A 17,837-nucleotide genomic window follows, 5' to 3' on the forward strand; every position below is an offset into this window, starting at 1 on the left:
TACATCTTTCAGCCAAAGCAGTTAAAAGTAATTGAATCAGTCCACAGCCTAACAAAATGCTCCACTCTTCTCCACAATGGTAACCCACTGTAATTTAAATGGTTCTAATAACTCCAATGTAATTGAACATTAAACACATTAACACTTAATTTTAACATTTATTCTCTCTTAATTCAACCATATGCAAAGCATGCTGGGAACTAACAAGCACCGCCCAGTTTCAGTTAATGCAACACAAATCATTCATGTAATCCAACACAAACGGATTAAGTAAACTTAAATGTTACATATATTTAAGGAGATTGAACACAATCAAATTAAGTTAGGACAAAATGTATAGCAATTGTGTTGCTTAAGCTCATTTTAAGTAAGCAATTTGAACAAGCAGAAAAAATATTTTTTTTCAGTGCAAGGTTGAAGACACTTTAAAAAAAAAATACTTGTGCATTCTGTTCCACTGTTCAAATAGTTTTTAACTGCCAGTCAATTGGGTAAAACCGGCCTGATCATACAAATGCGACTCTATTAGTCAGCTAGTCGTTGACAAAATAATAAATAAAATAAAAAGTGTGCCAAAATTTACTCTGGATACATATACGTTCTCTTTAAATGTTCATATATTTTTCAAATGATATATGAGTTACAAGAGTTCAATTAGTTCCTACTAATGAGTAGGAATGAGTTCAACTACATCCTTCATGTTATCAAATATGTGACCTGACAATGTGGAAAAAGAATTTGCTTAGCCTATGGAAATCTATCTGCAACAAGACATATTCGCATTTTACTCCAGCTCTGTTTTGCCAACATATGGAGTCCCAGTATTTATGCTTTCTAAAACACAAACAATCTCCAAATCTGGCAACCTTCAACTTTACTTATATTACATAAGCAGTCTTGCATTCTTCTCAGCTCCAAGTATACTATACAAATCGTTCTAGGAATATTCAGACAGCATTTATCCCATAATGGACACCTAGCAAGCGGAGAGCACCGCAAATAAACATTTAAAATATGCAACTATCGCACTGTTCACGGACATTAGGTGGTAAATAGTGCAGAACAGCCCTATAAGTGATATTTAACATGCTACTCAAACCCATGTAATCATTATTCCATGTTGTGTGAAAAGACCAATTGAGCAGAACCCAAGACAACAGAAGAAAAAAGAAAACGCGGCCAGTTCCAGGTGGTCAGATGACACACAGAGACCGAGAGCCAATACCACTTAACCAAATTGGAATCCATTCTTCTGAAATGGGCGCTGATAACCACTTGAAAGACGCCAGGGTTTCACATCTCCGGCTTGTGGCACCCTGTCAAAAACACAAGCCGTCTCCGCTTGGCGAAAAAGACAGACGGCTGATACACTTCACCTCGAGCTACGGGCCGAGACTAAATTAAAGCTGGCGATGGATTCATGCTGCCAAACCGCAGGCAGGAAAAAGTAAGGGGCGCGAATGTTGATCATGTTAAAATTTGGTGGGGGAGGAAATCTGGACGGATGATATCATTCACTTAATGTGTTAGCATTGACATATAAAAATAAAAAAATAGCAAAACAAATGGACCTGCTAAAGCTTTGCCGCCAAGGCAATCTGTTCTTTTTACGTCCGCATGTACACACATAAGTCCGCTCCCTCTCACTCCGAACAGCCGTCTGAATAAGTTTAGAAATGGTCATTTTCCCCTGTATTTGTGAGACTGGACTGGAAGTCTGAAAACTCTCGTGGAAATGAAATTACTATAAGGTATCAAGGTTCAATCACAATCCGATCCAATAGTATTAAAAAGTATAATAATTCTGTAAAAAACTAAGAAATGTCCATTTTGATAGTGAGAGATAGTGTGGAAAATGGTCTAATAAATTTAAATGACTAACATTGTAAGTGGACTTCAGCAGACTACAAAAGTGTAGGGTTCCTTTAAAGGAGTTCACCTCAAAATGGAGGCCTCAAAATGGCAACAAACATAAAACACAGAAAAGCACTCTGATAAACTAGACGGTGACATACCTTCCTCTGGTTCCTCTTCCTCCGTGGAAGATTGCAGGAGGCCACGAGTTCCAGCCACACATTCTGTGTGTTTCTGCAGGCTGACCACTTCATACATGGCATCTCCCTGGCTGCCCTTCCCCGTGCCCTACAAACATATAGAGCAAAAACATGCTATATATAAATATGTATAAATATATGTGTGTGTGTGTGTGTGTGTGTGTGTGTGTGTATGTATATATATATATATATATATATATATATATATATATATATATATATATATATATATATATATCTCCACAATAAATTATAGAAATAATAGTGTGTAAATATTATATAAATGAAATATTATAAAGTAGGGATTTTCATTTATAGATTAGCTGTTCCTTTAAGAGGCAAGCGTGCAGCGAGAGCGTAGCATTCAAAGTTAGCTTCACCTTCTCTACTGCTTCAGGGGAAACGACAAATACATAATTACACACAATTAAAACAAGTGGCGATAGAAAAGGAGTTTTGCAGAGATTACACCCGTACTACTCCGCTTCAAGTAACTCTTACAAACATTTCTATTGACACTGCTTCCCTCGCGCCATGTGGCTCTTATGTAAACCGTCGTTTCCATTTTTAATTGCAAAGTGGAACTGTACTACAGGCAAAGAATGATGTTTACAGCCAGAATAATTATACGCTAATTCCTCGCACCTAATGAGCAGCGTAAACAAATAAGGAATAATAAAATAACGTGTAGAATGGGCTGGGTCTATCGCTAACGCCATAATATTATCTTTTAATTAGCTTTTAACTACAGCCCAGGCATTCTTTCTCTCAGCGATAAGATAGCTACGGAGGCAATCAGGCAGAGATGCAGGCTGCAAGCTCTAATTACTTGAGCATGATAATGAGCGCCGGGCCTCTTATTAAGCTACGAATTATACAAAGCCTCCATTTGCCGCTTCACAGCTTCCAGGAGTTACTGCCCCTATTCACCCTTCACAAAAGCTCACTTCCTTCCTCAAGGTTTGTTCTCCAATCTGTGCAGCCAGTATATCACAGTCTAGGACTGTTCATAGGCGGTTCACAGGCTTTGCGAGAAATGGGTGAATCTTACAAAGCCTGTCAAAATTGTTTCCAGGTCATATTTCAACCCCTGAAAATAAGAAATTTGATTTTAAAACCCTAATAACAAAAAGACTTTTGGCACCACCACATTATTTTCATAACAATAAAAGATATGTGTATGTGTATGTGTGTGTATATATATATATATATATATATATATATATATATATATATATATATATATATATATATATATATATATATATATATATATATATATATTTATTTATTTATTTATTTATATACACCTTTTATTTCACCAATATAGATATTGATATATTATTTTTTATCTTAAGAGATGACACCTTGTTTAAGAGAAATTATTTGTAAAAAAAAAAAATTATACACCTTTTATTTCACTGATTAATGTAATTAATTATAATGAAATAAAGAAGAATAAGAAATAAATTATCAAGGTACCAGCTTCAGAGTAAGTTTTTTTTTTTTTAAATGATACACCTTTAATCACCAATTTTTTTTATTTCATTAAATATTATCACCTTTAATTGTCATGACAATAGTAAAAAAAACTAATTGCTTAAAAAAATTATAATAAAATTTAAGGGGGGTATTTTTTATTCTTTTTGCTTTCATTTTACCAATTATTTAATCAATGTCATCACCTTTAATTGTAATGACAACAATAAAATAAACAAATTTTAACCAAAAATTCATCAAAATATTTATGTGTAAAACACTTGAGTTGAGAACTCAGTAGAGATGCATCTATAAATAATATGTAAATGTTGTGTGTGTGTGTGTGTGTGTGTGTGTGTGTGTGTGTGTGTGTGTGTGTGTGTGTGTGTGTGTGTGTGTGTGTGTGTGTGTGTGTGTGTGTGTGTGTGTGTGTGTGTGTGTGTGTGTGTGTGTGTGGGGTTTAGGAGTGTACCTGTCTGAGCTTGAGGTAAAACGTTTCAGAGAAGGCCTTCCTGCTGAAATACCAGAACCTCTCATTAGCCGGATAGATCCGCACTAGCGCCTCCATGAGGAACCGAACAGGTTCTACAACCTCGGTCACCACCAGGTCCACTGCCACCGTCATGTAAACCTGCTTATCTGCAGGAGGAAATGTTCACAGTTAAAGACGAAACTGCCTTGATGTGGGCAGGGAAAATATTAACCAGTAATATCACAAACCCACTTTTCATCATCCAATCAAATTCAAACAGATCAAACCAAGCCCCGCCCACATTATTTTCCCATTGCATATTCTTGCAAGTTTCAGTCACGTAACGTTTCATCTCCTTTAATCTGAAACTAAGAGTCGAATCAGACATACAGCAAAAAAGTACAATTTCTAAAACTCAGGTTATATATCTCCAGGCAAGTGTGGCGTTCTGGGAACTGCTATTCTCTCTCAGGTGAGCCCTATAATTACGAAACAAACCAGACCGCTGATAGAAACAAACCACAAATCAGTGAAAACCAGCCTGTTTCAGACTAAAGGGTTTTTATTATTTCAATTAACAGGAAACAAGAACGACAATAGCTACAGATTTATGAGGGAATCGCTGAAAATAGATTCCAATTACGATAGAGTCAGGTCAGAAAAGGTGGTGGTGAGAAAGATGGGAAGGTAAATGATAGAAGACCTGTGGTGGGTCTCGATTGAGACTTAAAACCACAACGAGGTCCGTGGAATGTTTTACTGAGAGTGTAATAAAGTGTAGACTTGAAATGACAAACTCAGTTCATTCAGGTCGCTGAATTAAACGTTATTAAAACTGAGGTGGCTATCTGAATCAACCAGATTGGAATTTAATTTCTAAGTAAATTCCATATAATTTCACAACAGAACATTAAAGCTGCAGTTCCACTGCATCCAGTTTGGCCTCATACCACATCAACTATACATACAGTATACTATGATGAGGATTACAGGTACTCTAGTCATTTGAGTCATTAAATAAAGAGGCCATTACTGCTTCCTGTTTCCAAGTTGGACCACTCAGTCATCCTGACATTTATTTATTTTTTAATTCATATGTTTTCTTGTCATTAAATTTACAAACAGCATTGTCAATGAATATTTAAATATTATAATTAAATAAATAAATAAAAAGTTATTTTATATATATATATATATATATATATATATATATATATATATATATATATATATATATATATATATATATATATATATATATATTAAAGTTTATGCACATTTCATACACTGCAATCAAAAAATGTATATGGTATTTATATAAATAAATGCTATACATAATGTATATTCAAAAGTTTATACTTTAAATATATTTATATAAAATTGAATTATATATTCTTATATTTCATTACTTAAATTGTACAAAATTAAACATTAGCATTTATAAATTATTTTTATAATTTTTAATTAAACAATATAAATTATATAAAATTAAACAATAATTTGTCAATAAATAAAAATAACCTTTATGTATATGTATATTTAATTTACTATAATTAAATTGTATATGGTATTAATATAAAATGTATTAATGAAATACATTAAATTATATATATATATATATATATATATATATATATATATATATATATATATATATATATATATATATATAAAAATGTATGTTTAACACACATATTATATTCTGTAATTTAGAGTTATATTTCATTTATTTCGTTTATTTCGGTTTGGTCATTTACAGATCATTCAAACAAATCATTCGAAACATAAAACACAATAGATGACCAGGTGCAGGCAGAAGCTAAAGCTTATTGTGCCTGCCCTTAACTTTAGAATCATAAATGCAGCACATTAATGACAACATCTGTTCATAAAATTAACACATTAGTGAACCATTGTCCACACCAGAAGCAAGCCTATTTAATTAATTTTCATTCTGTTGAATATTTTTCCATTGTTATTCTCTTGTAAATATTTTTAAACTGAAAAAGAGACGTGGCTTGTTTTAACAGCAACTATTCCATAATTTAACTCCTTTATTTGATAAACAGTGTTCTCTTGATGTAGAATGTACTTGTGGTTTATTAAATATACATAGTCCTCTGAGTTTATAATTACTTTCTCGCTGGGTAAACAATATTTGCAAGCATTTAGGAATTTTATTATGTTTAACTTGGTAAATAAACTTTGCCGTATACAAATCGACTAAGTCATAAAACTTCCACATTTTTGAAGAAACAGTGAATTACTTGGTGAATTGTAAGGTGCATAATTAATTAATCTGATAACCTTCTTTTGTAATAGGAAAATTGGATTGGTTCTAGTTTTATATGTATTTCCCCATATTTCGATACCATACGTTAGGTATGGTGTAACAAATGAACTATAAAGTAAATGTAATGCATTTTTGTTCAAAATATATTGCAACTTATACAAAATTGCAATCGTTTTTGATACTTTCTTTTGAACGTTTAAAATATGCGGTTTCTATGTCATTTTACAATCAATAATTACTCCAAGAAATTTTATATGATTTACTCTTTCTATTTCATTTTCGTTAATAGTGATCCTGATCTCATTATTTATCTCTTTATTACTAAATACCATAAATTTCGTTTTATTTAAATTTAGTGACAATTTATTCAAATCAAACCAGTTCTTTAGTTTATATAATTCTCTCTCTTCCACCAACAAGCTCTATAAGATTTGAGCCAGAACAATAAATTGTTGTATCATCCGCGAAGAGAATAAAATTAAAAACATCCGATACTTTACAAATATCGTTTATATATAACAAAAATAACTTGGGGCCCAAAACGGAGCCTTGCGGAACCCCACAATTAATTCTCTGTAAGCAGGACACAACTCCATTTAAATTAACATATTGAAAACGGTCTGTTAAATAATTATACTTTAAAAAATTTAGAAAGTTAATATACAAAATTTTTATTATATAAAATTAAACATACATAGACACACACAGACAAACATTAATAACTGTAATATTAAATTTATTTCTAAATTTATATAATTATCTACATATTGGTAATAATGATCCATTAATGAAACCCGTATTAGTCAACCTCTAGTTCAAGCCAAATTGATATGAATATGAATTCAAACTATATTGCGGTCAGGCACACATTTTGTCCATGATAAGAAAAGCTGCTGGAACAGAAACTCAACATGCTCAAAGTGTTGAAAACTGTTTGGCTTGCAAGTAATGTGAGAAGGAAACAAAAGATGTCAGGAAAGAGTGTGAATTTCTGTGAAACCTGTAAACATGGCCACAGCTTGATGTGCAATGAAAAGAACTAGAGACACTTGAGAAGTGAAAGAGTTTCATGGTTTCAAAGGATTGTGTATTAGCTTTCACCTTTCGGCGTGTCCTCGTTCAGTGGCTGGAAAGCCGGAGTGTTCGGATTCCAGGTGCCAGTGATCACATACGCCTTCCCATCGGCACTCTTGCCCATAGACTCCTTCAAACACAACCACACAAAAATGATCAAGCTACTTCCATAATGACTAAAGATTCATTAAATAAGTTTAACGGTGGTAAATTTAAGATAGCAAATTCATTTATCTAATTGGACAAGCGTTTATTCATTTGAGTGTGATTTCTAAAAACTGGTTGAAGGAAATTAAGGAGACAGATTTTTTTAATGGCCAATTAAATATCTATAAATCAAACCCATATGAGTCATTTGCAGTCTTTGCAAGGCAGAATTTCATTGAATATCATTTAAACTCCACAAATATGACACACAATCAATAAAAAACACCTGCTACAGCATTAATAAGACATCTTTTTTATACATAATTGGTTTGTTTCTTTAGAAGGGGAACTGAAACAGCATGCAGTATACATTAAAAGGAAAAAGCAGATTTGTGATTAATAGCATTAACGAATCAAAAAAAAAAGGGGGGGGGATTCATCATGATTATTTTTGATCTATTGATGGCTCTAATATAGACACTTTTGGGCAAAGTATCAATTGATGACATTTGTCTAAACCATCCAGATGGCAACAGGCTTCTTGAGGAAACGTATGACATTAAGCCTTGTAGGATGTTTGATTCAGGAATCCCTGTGAACCCAATTACGCGTGATTGAACTGCTAATTGTTTTTAGTCTTGATGTGCAAATCGCCATTGCTTAACTTGCTCAAGGGCCTTTGTAAAATTATGTTTTTAATGAATAATAAAAAAGCTCATATTTCCATTAAGTGTTTCTAAAATTGGCAACAGAAAGGTTAACATTTAATATTGAGCCTGAGGGACAGCTATAACAGCTGAACCCCGAGCAGTCACATTGCGAGAATACTGGGGGAAAACTCCAGAAATGTGTCTCACCATGTCGAGGAGGTGCATGTCGCTGTTACGAACTTTCTGACCAGGACTCAGCAGCATCCCAAAGCACCTGGACAGCAAGTAAATTGTTTTGATTGTGAGGAAGAGTATTATTTATTACATGACATTTTGACATTGTGATTTGAAACTTCTTTCATTAAGTGATACACTATGTGAAATAGAAGCGTTAGTTTTATCAGACAGGAACTGATGTCACTGTGAGGTGTGGCAACATTTGTGATGGGCTCATTTTCATTGCAAGTCTCAAAGTGAAGAGGGTTGTCTCTACTGTAACTAGAGCAACATCTAGTGGTTTCACAATGAATCACACTTATACATGTCAATGTGTGTGTGTATGTGTGTGTGTATATATATATCATTTCAATTTAGATATATTGCAAAAAAATCTTAAAGAAAATGATATATTTGTATATAAATATTTAAATTATATATATATATATATATATATATATATATATATATATATATATATATATATATATATATATATATATATATATATATATATATATATATATAAAATGTGACAAACTACAGCCTAACCTATTGCCTATTATAAAAAAAAAAAAAAAAAAACACTTTCATGTGTCCTACCACTTTCAGTTTCAATTTTTTGTAAATCATATGCCTTTTTCATTTTCTTTAAAGGCAAGGCCCTGGCAGTCATTATAAAGCAAAATAAAAGGAAATGGCAAAACATCAGAATTTCTGAACTCTGGTGGCCACATCCCAGAACCCACCTCTCTATTACGAGCTCCTGGTTGGACATCTGCTGGACAGTAACAGACACTTTTTTATGTACACCCTGCCGCAGCTTGAAGTAATATTTATCTCTGTCTTTGGGAACTGGACTGCAAGATATAGAGCAAGAGAGAGGGAAAGCAAAAGTAAGAGACAGAAGATTACACTTCTATTTTGATAAAAAACAATACAAACCAAAACAAAATAATTCAACAGTTCACGAATAGCATAGCAACAGTAAAAAAAAACACACAAAGAGCAAGACGTAGGCAGAACTGAAGCTTCTCCAGAAGTGGGTAATGACAGACCTGAAGTTTCCTTTGCCGTCATCTTCTCTCACTTCTAGAGAAACGGTGAAGGTGAAAACGTCGCTATCGGGTGAAAGTGGCAACACTGAGTCTCGCATGTCTGTGGCAGCTTTTGAAGATCGCTTGAAGGCCGTTGAGAAGCTATAGAGGATGCGACTAACCTAAATAAGGAAAAGGAGGTTGAGCTTAGTTGATTTCTACATTTCAAGACTGACTCTTTGAACATTAAACATTACTGAACTCACGGCCTCTTTGATGTGGCAGGAGAAGACGTGGATTTGAAAGTCCTCCGAGCTGCGGTAGCTCTCAGTGAAGGAAAAGCAGTCGCTCTCGTCAGATCCCTCGTGTCCTCGTGCGCAGAACAACACCTTATAGATGGGAAAAGATGCGATTTCTGTTCCTGTGGCCTGGTCGACGATCCTAGAGTGATTAGAAACATAAAAAAAAACATTTTTCATAACTAAAGTCGAGTGCATTTTGTTCTGTCAATTTTGCGATCGCTGCTTGTCAGATCGTACAATGCAATACGACCCTGATAAGATCGCAAGAAAAACCCAAAACAGTATGCATCACATAATCGGAAATCTTTTATAATATACATCAACTTTAGTCAAAAAACAAAATGTTTCTGGAGTCCACGCACTTTTAATAGTGCCATCACTAACACTAAATAGGATATTTACATTTAGATATAGTCAAAATAAGTAGTTAAATTTAGTAGTACTACGGTACAATGAATAATGTTAAGGTGTAAAAATGTCACTAGATTAGAGCAGCACTTTCCATGTGCATCAAAGTTTGCTTAGCTAACTTAAAGAGTCATTTCTGAGGTACATTGAGATGTTTGATCTGAGGTTACACCAGTTCCTGAGAAAAAGAGAAAACACACAGGGTGTGAACACCACGAAGTGCAACACAAAAAACAGAAGTGCTACACCACGCTTACGAACCTGAAAGAAGGAGCTAAAAGCAGCGAAGGTGACAACTGTGTTAGCTCTTTACAGACAGACTCAGAAACTAAAGAGAACTCACATTTTACACTCCCAATGTGGTTCGTCTCAGAGCAAGAAAGCTAAATGTGCTCCATCTAAAAGCTTTTATGAAGCCGCAGGGGAAACTGGTTGTGAGATGCATCTGATGTAATATAGAGTCCGGTGGAGTAAATAAAAATGTGGAATAATTTCAATAAATGAAATCTAGAAACAAACAGCATTTAAGATTTAAATATAATGAAAAAATCTTTTCACTAATCTGGGATTCAAAAAGTATGTGTAAATCGGACAGTGTTAGAATATAATTTGCAATGAAAATAAAGCATTTTAATAGAAAAATCTAAAATGACTGTTTCTTAAACAGTGGTCTCAGACTTGTGGACCCGAGTGCATTTTTGGCAGATGACTGACCGGACACAACCGTTTGGGCCGTTGGGCACATGGAGGGTGATGGGGATGGGGATGGCGCTCTCTGCCCGCAGGGTGGCCATGGCTTTCAGGGCCTCCGTCTCGTTACGAGGGGCTTTCACCCAGGTGCAGCCGAGATAGGACAGTTTACTGAACTGCACACTGTCTTCTTCCTCCTGTCCGGTCACACTCTCCAAAACAGCTGCTGAAACTTCTGTGGATACAGACAACAAAGTGTCAATACATTGTCTTTTTTTTTTCTCTTTAAAATCTGTTTTTATTTGTAAGATGCAAATCAAGTGGCATATCAGATCGGATTTTAGAGGTGGTAATTATTTCTTTAGATTCTTTTGTCGACATCCTACTGCAATCCTCAAACAATAAACTCGTGCTTTGCAAAAACCTGTTTTATCTAAGGGTCCATTGTCAAGAGTGAATGAATGAGGAAGTGCGCGAAAGGTAGAGAGGAAGTGTGTTCAGAGCCCCCAAATTATAGCACTTGGCAACAGGAAGCAGAAAGCTAGAGAGCTCGTTTAGATGGCATCGGCTGAAATCTGCTGTGCTCACAAATATCTCCTCAAATAGCTTTTCTACATCAGCATAGGATTTCTTTGCATCTTAAGCCTGCTTACCATCACTTTAAGATATTATAAATCAATACCATATTGACTGCTTTGTATATATACATACTGTATTCATTATATAACAAAAAATAATTTGTGTGTGTGTGAATGTATGTATACTGCGAGCAGGATGTACCATTGGGGGCTGTGTCCAGAGTCAGGCTGGGCGGTCTGTTCTGAGAGCCGAGCGCTATAGGACTTTCTTTCTCTTCTGCAGCTTTTGGTCCATCACCAACATCATCTAACACTTCCTCCATCGCCCGCTCCAACTGCTCACTCCCATTCCACGACATCTGAGACAAAGAGATGGCAGTGATAAAACATTCTAGATTATTCTCATAACTTCCTTCTTGTTGACAGGACACTATCGCATTAAAACAGATGGGTAATGCATGCTTAGTGTACATGATGCTTAGCAGGCTGTGGAAAGAGATACCTTGAGTCTGGGCCTCCCCTCTGAGCTGGAGGGGGAACCCCCAGCGGTGGGCGGCACAAGAACAAACTCCTCACTGGTGACGGTTGACACAGATTCAGTTGAGCCGCTCACTCTGCCCAGAGAGGAGCTGTCATCCATGATAGCCTGGGACAGTCCACCCGCTCGGCCCGCTGCTGCAACCCCACCAACAAGACAGACTTGTTACACTGGATACATGCTGGATTACATCATTAAGACCGACTATCAAGGCACATTAACATCCGCAACTTCAAATACTGATTGATTAAATAGTGTTTTCTGCATAGGATTTCCTTGCATATTAAAACTGTATTTTGTTTTTTGTATTTTGACTTTGAAGATATAAATCAAAATATATTGCCTGTTTTGTTTAAATAAATAGCAAATTACATTGTAAAAGAATTATAATTATTATTATAATAATAGTCAATTACATTTATTATATAATATATTATATTTATTATATACTATTCCATAATATATTAGATATAAGCTAAGCATAATATATTAGATTCTAAGCTAATATAAATCATTAATGACATAAATACCATTTTATTTGCTTTATTATTTTATATATATATATACAGTACCAGTCAAAAGTTTGGAAACATTACTATTTTTAATGTTTTTGAAAGAAGTCTCTTATGCTCATCAAGCCTGCAGTTAAAAAAAACAAAAAAAAACAAAACAGTAATATTATGAAATATTATTACAATTTAAAATAATGGTTCTCTTTTTTAATATACTTTAAAATGTAATTTATTTTTGTGATGTAAAGCTGAATTTTCATCAGCAAGTACTCCAGTCTTTGGTGTCTTATGATCCTTCAGAAATCATTCTAATATGCTGATTTATGATCAATGTTGGAAACAGTTGTGCTGCTTAATATTTTTTTTATAACCTGAGATACTTTTTTCAGGATTATTTGATGAATAAAAAGTTAAAAAGAACTGTATTTATTTAGAATAGAAATCTTTTGTAACAATATACACTACCGTTCAAAAGTTTGGGAACAATAACTTTTTTCTTTTTTTTAAAGAAATTAGTACTTTAATTCAACAAGGATGCGTTAAATTGATAAAAGGTGATGGTAACGATTTATATTGTTAGAAATGTTTTTATTTTGAATAAATGCTGTTTTTATGAATAAATGCTGTTAACGTTTTACTCATCAATGAATCCTGAAAAAAGTATTCCAAAAATATATATTAAACAGCACAACTGTTTCCATCATTGATAATAACTGAGTATCAAATCATCATATTAGAATGATTTCTGAAGGATCATACGACACCAAAGACTGGAGTACTTGCTGATGAAAATTCAGCTTTGCATCACAAAAATAAATTACATTTTAAAATATATTAAAAAAGAGAACCATTATTTTAAATTGTAATAATATTTCATAATATTACTGTTTTTTTTTTTTTTTTTTTTTTTTAACTGCAGGCTTGATGAGCATAAGAGACTTCTTTTAAAAACATTAAAAATAGTAATGTTTCCAAACTTTTGACTGGTACTGTATATATATATATATATATATATATAATACACACTGTATATACACACACACACAGGGAATTATATAATATAAGTATATATATAATATTAATATATATTATATTAATTGACTAAATACTAGTTCAAAACTTAAAATATTGTTAGTTAAATAAACATTGCATTAAAACATCAAATGAATAGAAACACATTACAGGTAGCAGAACAAGTGGCAGGTCTATACCACTTTAAGACTTAATTCACAGATCTAGGCTATTTTTATTCGAAGTCTACAAAAAAAAACACACACATCGTAATATTGTAATGATTGTGATCGTTAGGCTATGATTTCCCCATGACCGCAAGGCCATGATGACATAGCAGAAGAAAAAAAAGTCCCTTCAGAAGTGAAGAAATTTATTATACTTCAAATGAAATATGTAAAAACATTTTTTTCTTAGAATAGGGAACAGAATTGTGCACATTCACAATAAACATGGGAAATTTGTTAAAAAGGGTCAACCATGACATGACATTTCATGTCAACTTAGCTTCAAATACTAGTCATGTTTACACAGGCAGGATCTAACAATCAATCTGTGCTAAAGCACCAGTCCCTTTTGTTGAATTACAGCTGTGTCATCTGAAAACGATATCAACCATCTAGCATATCGCACATGTTTTTGCTGATTCAACAAGCAAGCTCACATTTATCGAGGTATCATCTGTCAGACAGTGCATCTTCACAGCCTAAAGTAGCTCAGAGCAAAGTGATGTTCTCACACAGCGCACAGCTCATTTTCACAAGTCAGATCACACCTTATCACAGAAATGACACCAAGCATAACTGTCACATAACAGCAGTGATGAATATGATGGAGCCGATAAAGCAACTGCAGTGACATTACAGTGGGTTCCTTGAGTTCAGGTCATGGGGTAACGCCACGGCGGGTGAAAGGGTCTTCACATTCACACACAGAGCAGTCATGTGGCCATCATTCTCCGTCAATTACAGCCATTGAAAAACACACAGGATAAAACCCAACGCTAACAGAAGGTCTCTGTGCGGCCTTCATTTTCATTATGCACCAGTTCCATGCTCAACATAAATGGAGAACGCACTTAGACATTCGCCAAATAGCTCCAGTTAGTCATTCAAATTGAATTATACAGCAGAAACTCCAAGAAAGACACAAAATTGAAGCAATTACACACTCATGGTCATTATTTTGGAATTAGCCAGTCATTCATCATGCTCAAATTGATGGGAGGGAGGCATGAACAATCATTTCAACGCATGAATTGTGTCCAGCCCTTAAATTCATTGAAAGTTTTTGGGATGTGCTGCGGGAGACTTTACAGAGTGCTGGACTCTTGCATTGTCAATACAACATCTTGAGGCAACTCCATAAATGTTGTGATGTTATAAATGTCATCTTCTATAAATTCAGTAAAAATACATTCCAATAAGACAAATAAAAAAGAAAAATCAAACAAACACTCACACAACTGACATCATGTTGCTTTAACCGTAGTGATCATATTAAACACCACCCAGTTCTGTTAAACAGAGCCTACGTCTCAATTATGTTCAACCAAGATAAAACTGGTGCAGTTCACTTATTCTGGGCGTGCATGAGCTACACACACACGCGTGCACACACACACACACTGCAGGCCGCAGCAGGAGAAACAGGCTCTAGAAACAATAGTTTATCTTCTATGCTTTCTGTATTACTCACGCCTATCATTAAAGGACAAAAAACAGATACTGTATTAGAACAGGTTGCCAAGACTATTGTTACTACAACACACACAGCATAAATCACATGATGCCAAACAGCCAAGTTTTTCTGGCTGTCCAACACAGCGTTTAAAGTTCAAAATGGTCTGATGTGCACTCTGAGTTACTGGTCTCTCGGTCTGAGTTCTCCTTCACGGCCAGCCATGATGTAACACACGAAAATCTCCTCGATGACATCACCCAGCAGAAAAGGAAGAGGAGAGTGCTTAGAGCAAACAGAGGAACTTTTCAATACTATGCAATAAGGTACGAAACTGTGCAGTATATAGCGAGGGCAAATTGTTTTTTTGTTTTTTTTATCTTTTTAGAATTTTCTTTAGCATACGTATGAGTTTTTAATTTAGGAATTGTAGCCTAAACATTATGAACATTATATTTGATAATAACATTAACATTTTCAATATCAGATTGAAAGATTTCTCTTTTTTTTAATAAGGGTTTACCTTTTTTTTTACTGAAATTATAGCATTTTTTTCTATTCTATTCACGATATAGAACATAAAGCCTTTATAAAGCAGTTCTTAAATCGTATTATAATAATATTACACACATATATATATATATATATATATATATATATATATATATATATACACACATATACACACACACACACACATACATACATAAATATATTATATACACACACACACAATGATAATAAATAAGGTTTTTTTTTTGTATTGGCAAATGTTTATTATTTTATTGTTCTAGCTATTTTAACCTACTATTAAGATCGTCATCTAATAGTATCTTAAATTACTTAATAGTTATACGTGCGTGCTTTAAGTATTATAGATATATAATATCAGCCATTTCTAAATAATCGGCTATATGAAAATAATTAATCGCACCGCTGGAATGCTGTAGTGACCAATCAGAAGCCAGTGTCAATCGCTATCGCAATGATTTGTTTTCTGTGGTCACATTAACTCATTTTCAATAATTGTAGACTAATTATTACTAGACAGATTTTTCATTATTCTTTGTGAGCTTTTGATGAGTGATGGCTTTTAATGTTTAAAACACAGATGAAGAGTTCATGGCTAGCACGGGCTCCACACTGTTGTTAAACAAAACCATATTTGCTTAACCATCCCGAACCCTTTCAAACATTAGCCACACAAACCAGAGAGCCTGAAATACTGATATAAAGTTCCTTTGCAATATGTAAATCAAAGTATTTCACATCATACTTGTTCCTTATAGTCATCTAAATAACTTGTTAAACAGGTTTTGAGCCATGTATATGTATATATATATATATATATATATATATATATATATATATATATATATATATATAAAACTGGTTATATAATATATGAAACTGGTTTTGTTTTGTTGTATTGTATATATACTGGCTCTAAATTGCTTAGGCTAATACAAATGTCATTTCATGTGTCATTGTGCACGTGCATTTATGATATAATTTTTGAGTTAATATATTACCTTAACTTGAATATATCATATACCAAAAATAAGTTTAGAGTTAATATGTTACCTTAACTTGAATATATATTTCATGTGTGTGCATATAATTATATATATATATATATATATATATATATATATATATATATATATATATATTATATGCACACACATGAAATATATATTCAAGTTAAGGTAACATATTAACTCTAAACTTATATCATAAATGCACGTGCACAATGACACATGAAATGACATTTGTAGTAAGCAATTTAGTGCCAGTATATATACAGTACAACAAAACAAAACCAGTTCCAGCCAGCTGACATATCCAGGTGTTTAGGACAGATAACACATAAATAAACGCGAAAATGACAGCAAAAACTGTTCAAATATTAGCCAGCTGACAAAACAGAGATTCAAAATAACAGACAGGAAACGCCTTAAACGACACAACATTAGGGTGATTAACAACCGTTTCGTTCTACTTACAATGTTTTTCATGACACACACACACACAAAACGCATCCTAACTGAACTGAAGCTAGTCCTTTAGCCAGCTAGCCACTGCTAATCAACAATTAGCTCATTTTCTGCCACTGTAACTTTAAAACATTCGCTTAGGACCCTCAAAAGCTTTTAAACACGCTCATGCTGAATATAAATGAAACCCGAGAGCGTGTGCTATGTCAACGCGGACGTTTTCTGTCATTTTTGTGTTTGTTGTGAGTTTCCTGAGAGGGTAAAAATTACTTACTTGCTGTGAGTCTGTCAGCTGAGCGACGCGCGTGCACACGCAGAAACATCCGCAAACCTCATCAGAGCTCGCGCGCCGCATTCACATGGCGCAGGCGACGTCATCACCGCCGCTGGAAATAGCCACGCCCACCTCTTCAAATAGGTGAGTCAGCAGCGAATCAGGAGATGGGAACACCTGCTGTTCGACACCTACTAGTTTAAATAATAAATAAAATAAAAATAATTATATATATATATATATATATTGTGTGTGTGTGTATGTGTGTGTGTGTGTGTAATACTATTGCATTACATTTAATTTACTATAAAATTCAATAAATACAATAAAAAAAAATGAGATTAAGGTGTGATATGATGTCAAAATAATAAATTCGAACAAACTCCTTTCTGCAAAAAAAAAAATATATATATATACAAAATATA

At 33.7% G+C, this 17,837-nt stretch overlaps 1 protein-coding gene across 3 annotated transcripts in view; it reads right to left on the reverse strand.

Annotated features, from left to right (window-relative positions):
• Positions 1 to 17,516, reverse strand: part of rabgap1l (RAB GTPase activating protein 1-like) — a 94,655-nt gene extending 77,139 nt beyond the window's left edge. For all 3 annotated transcript variants that reach the window (XM_084116557.1, XM_084116559.1, XM_084116558.1), the window contains exons 1-11: positions 17,413 to 17,516; positions 11,903 to 12,075; positions 11,603 to 11,759; positions 10,847 to 11,057; positions 9,689 to 9,863; positions 9,444 to 9,604; positions 9,135 to 9,245; positions 8,377 to 8,443; positions 7,400 to 7,502; positions 4,006 to 4,172; positions 2,016 to 2,142 (exon numbers count right to left, since the gene is read on the reverse strand). In XM_084116557.1, coding sequence (XP_083972683.1) covers positions 2,016 to 2,142; positions 4,006 to 4,172; positions 7,400 to 7,502; positions 8,377 to 8,443; positions 9,135 to 9,245; positions 9,444 to 9,604; positions 9,689 to 9,863; positions 10,847 to 11,057; positions 11,603 to 11,759; positions 11,903 to 12,075; positions 17,413 to 17,461 — 1,501 coding nt within the window. In that variant the 5' untranslated portion in view covers positions 17,462 to 17,516. The remainder of the gene's footprint in view (positions 1 to 2,015; positions 2,143 to 4,005; positions 4,173 to 7,399; positions 7,503 to 8,376; positions 8,444 to 9,134; positions 9,246 to 9,443; positions 9,605 to 9,688; positions 9,864 to 10,846; positions 11,058 to 11,602; positions 11,760 to 11,902; positions 12,076 to 17,412) is intronic.
• Between the last annotated feature and the right edge of the window lie 321 nt (positions 17,517 to 17,837).

Source organism: Abramis brama (genome assembly GCF_963993115.1).
Source record: "Abramis brama genome assembly, chromosome: 6".
Lineage (NCBI taxonomy): Eukaryota > Metazoa > Chordata > Actinopteri > Cypriniformes > Leuciscidae > Abramis > Abramis brama.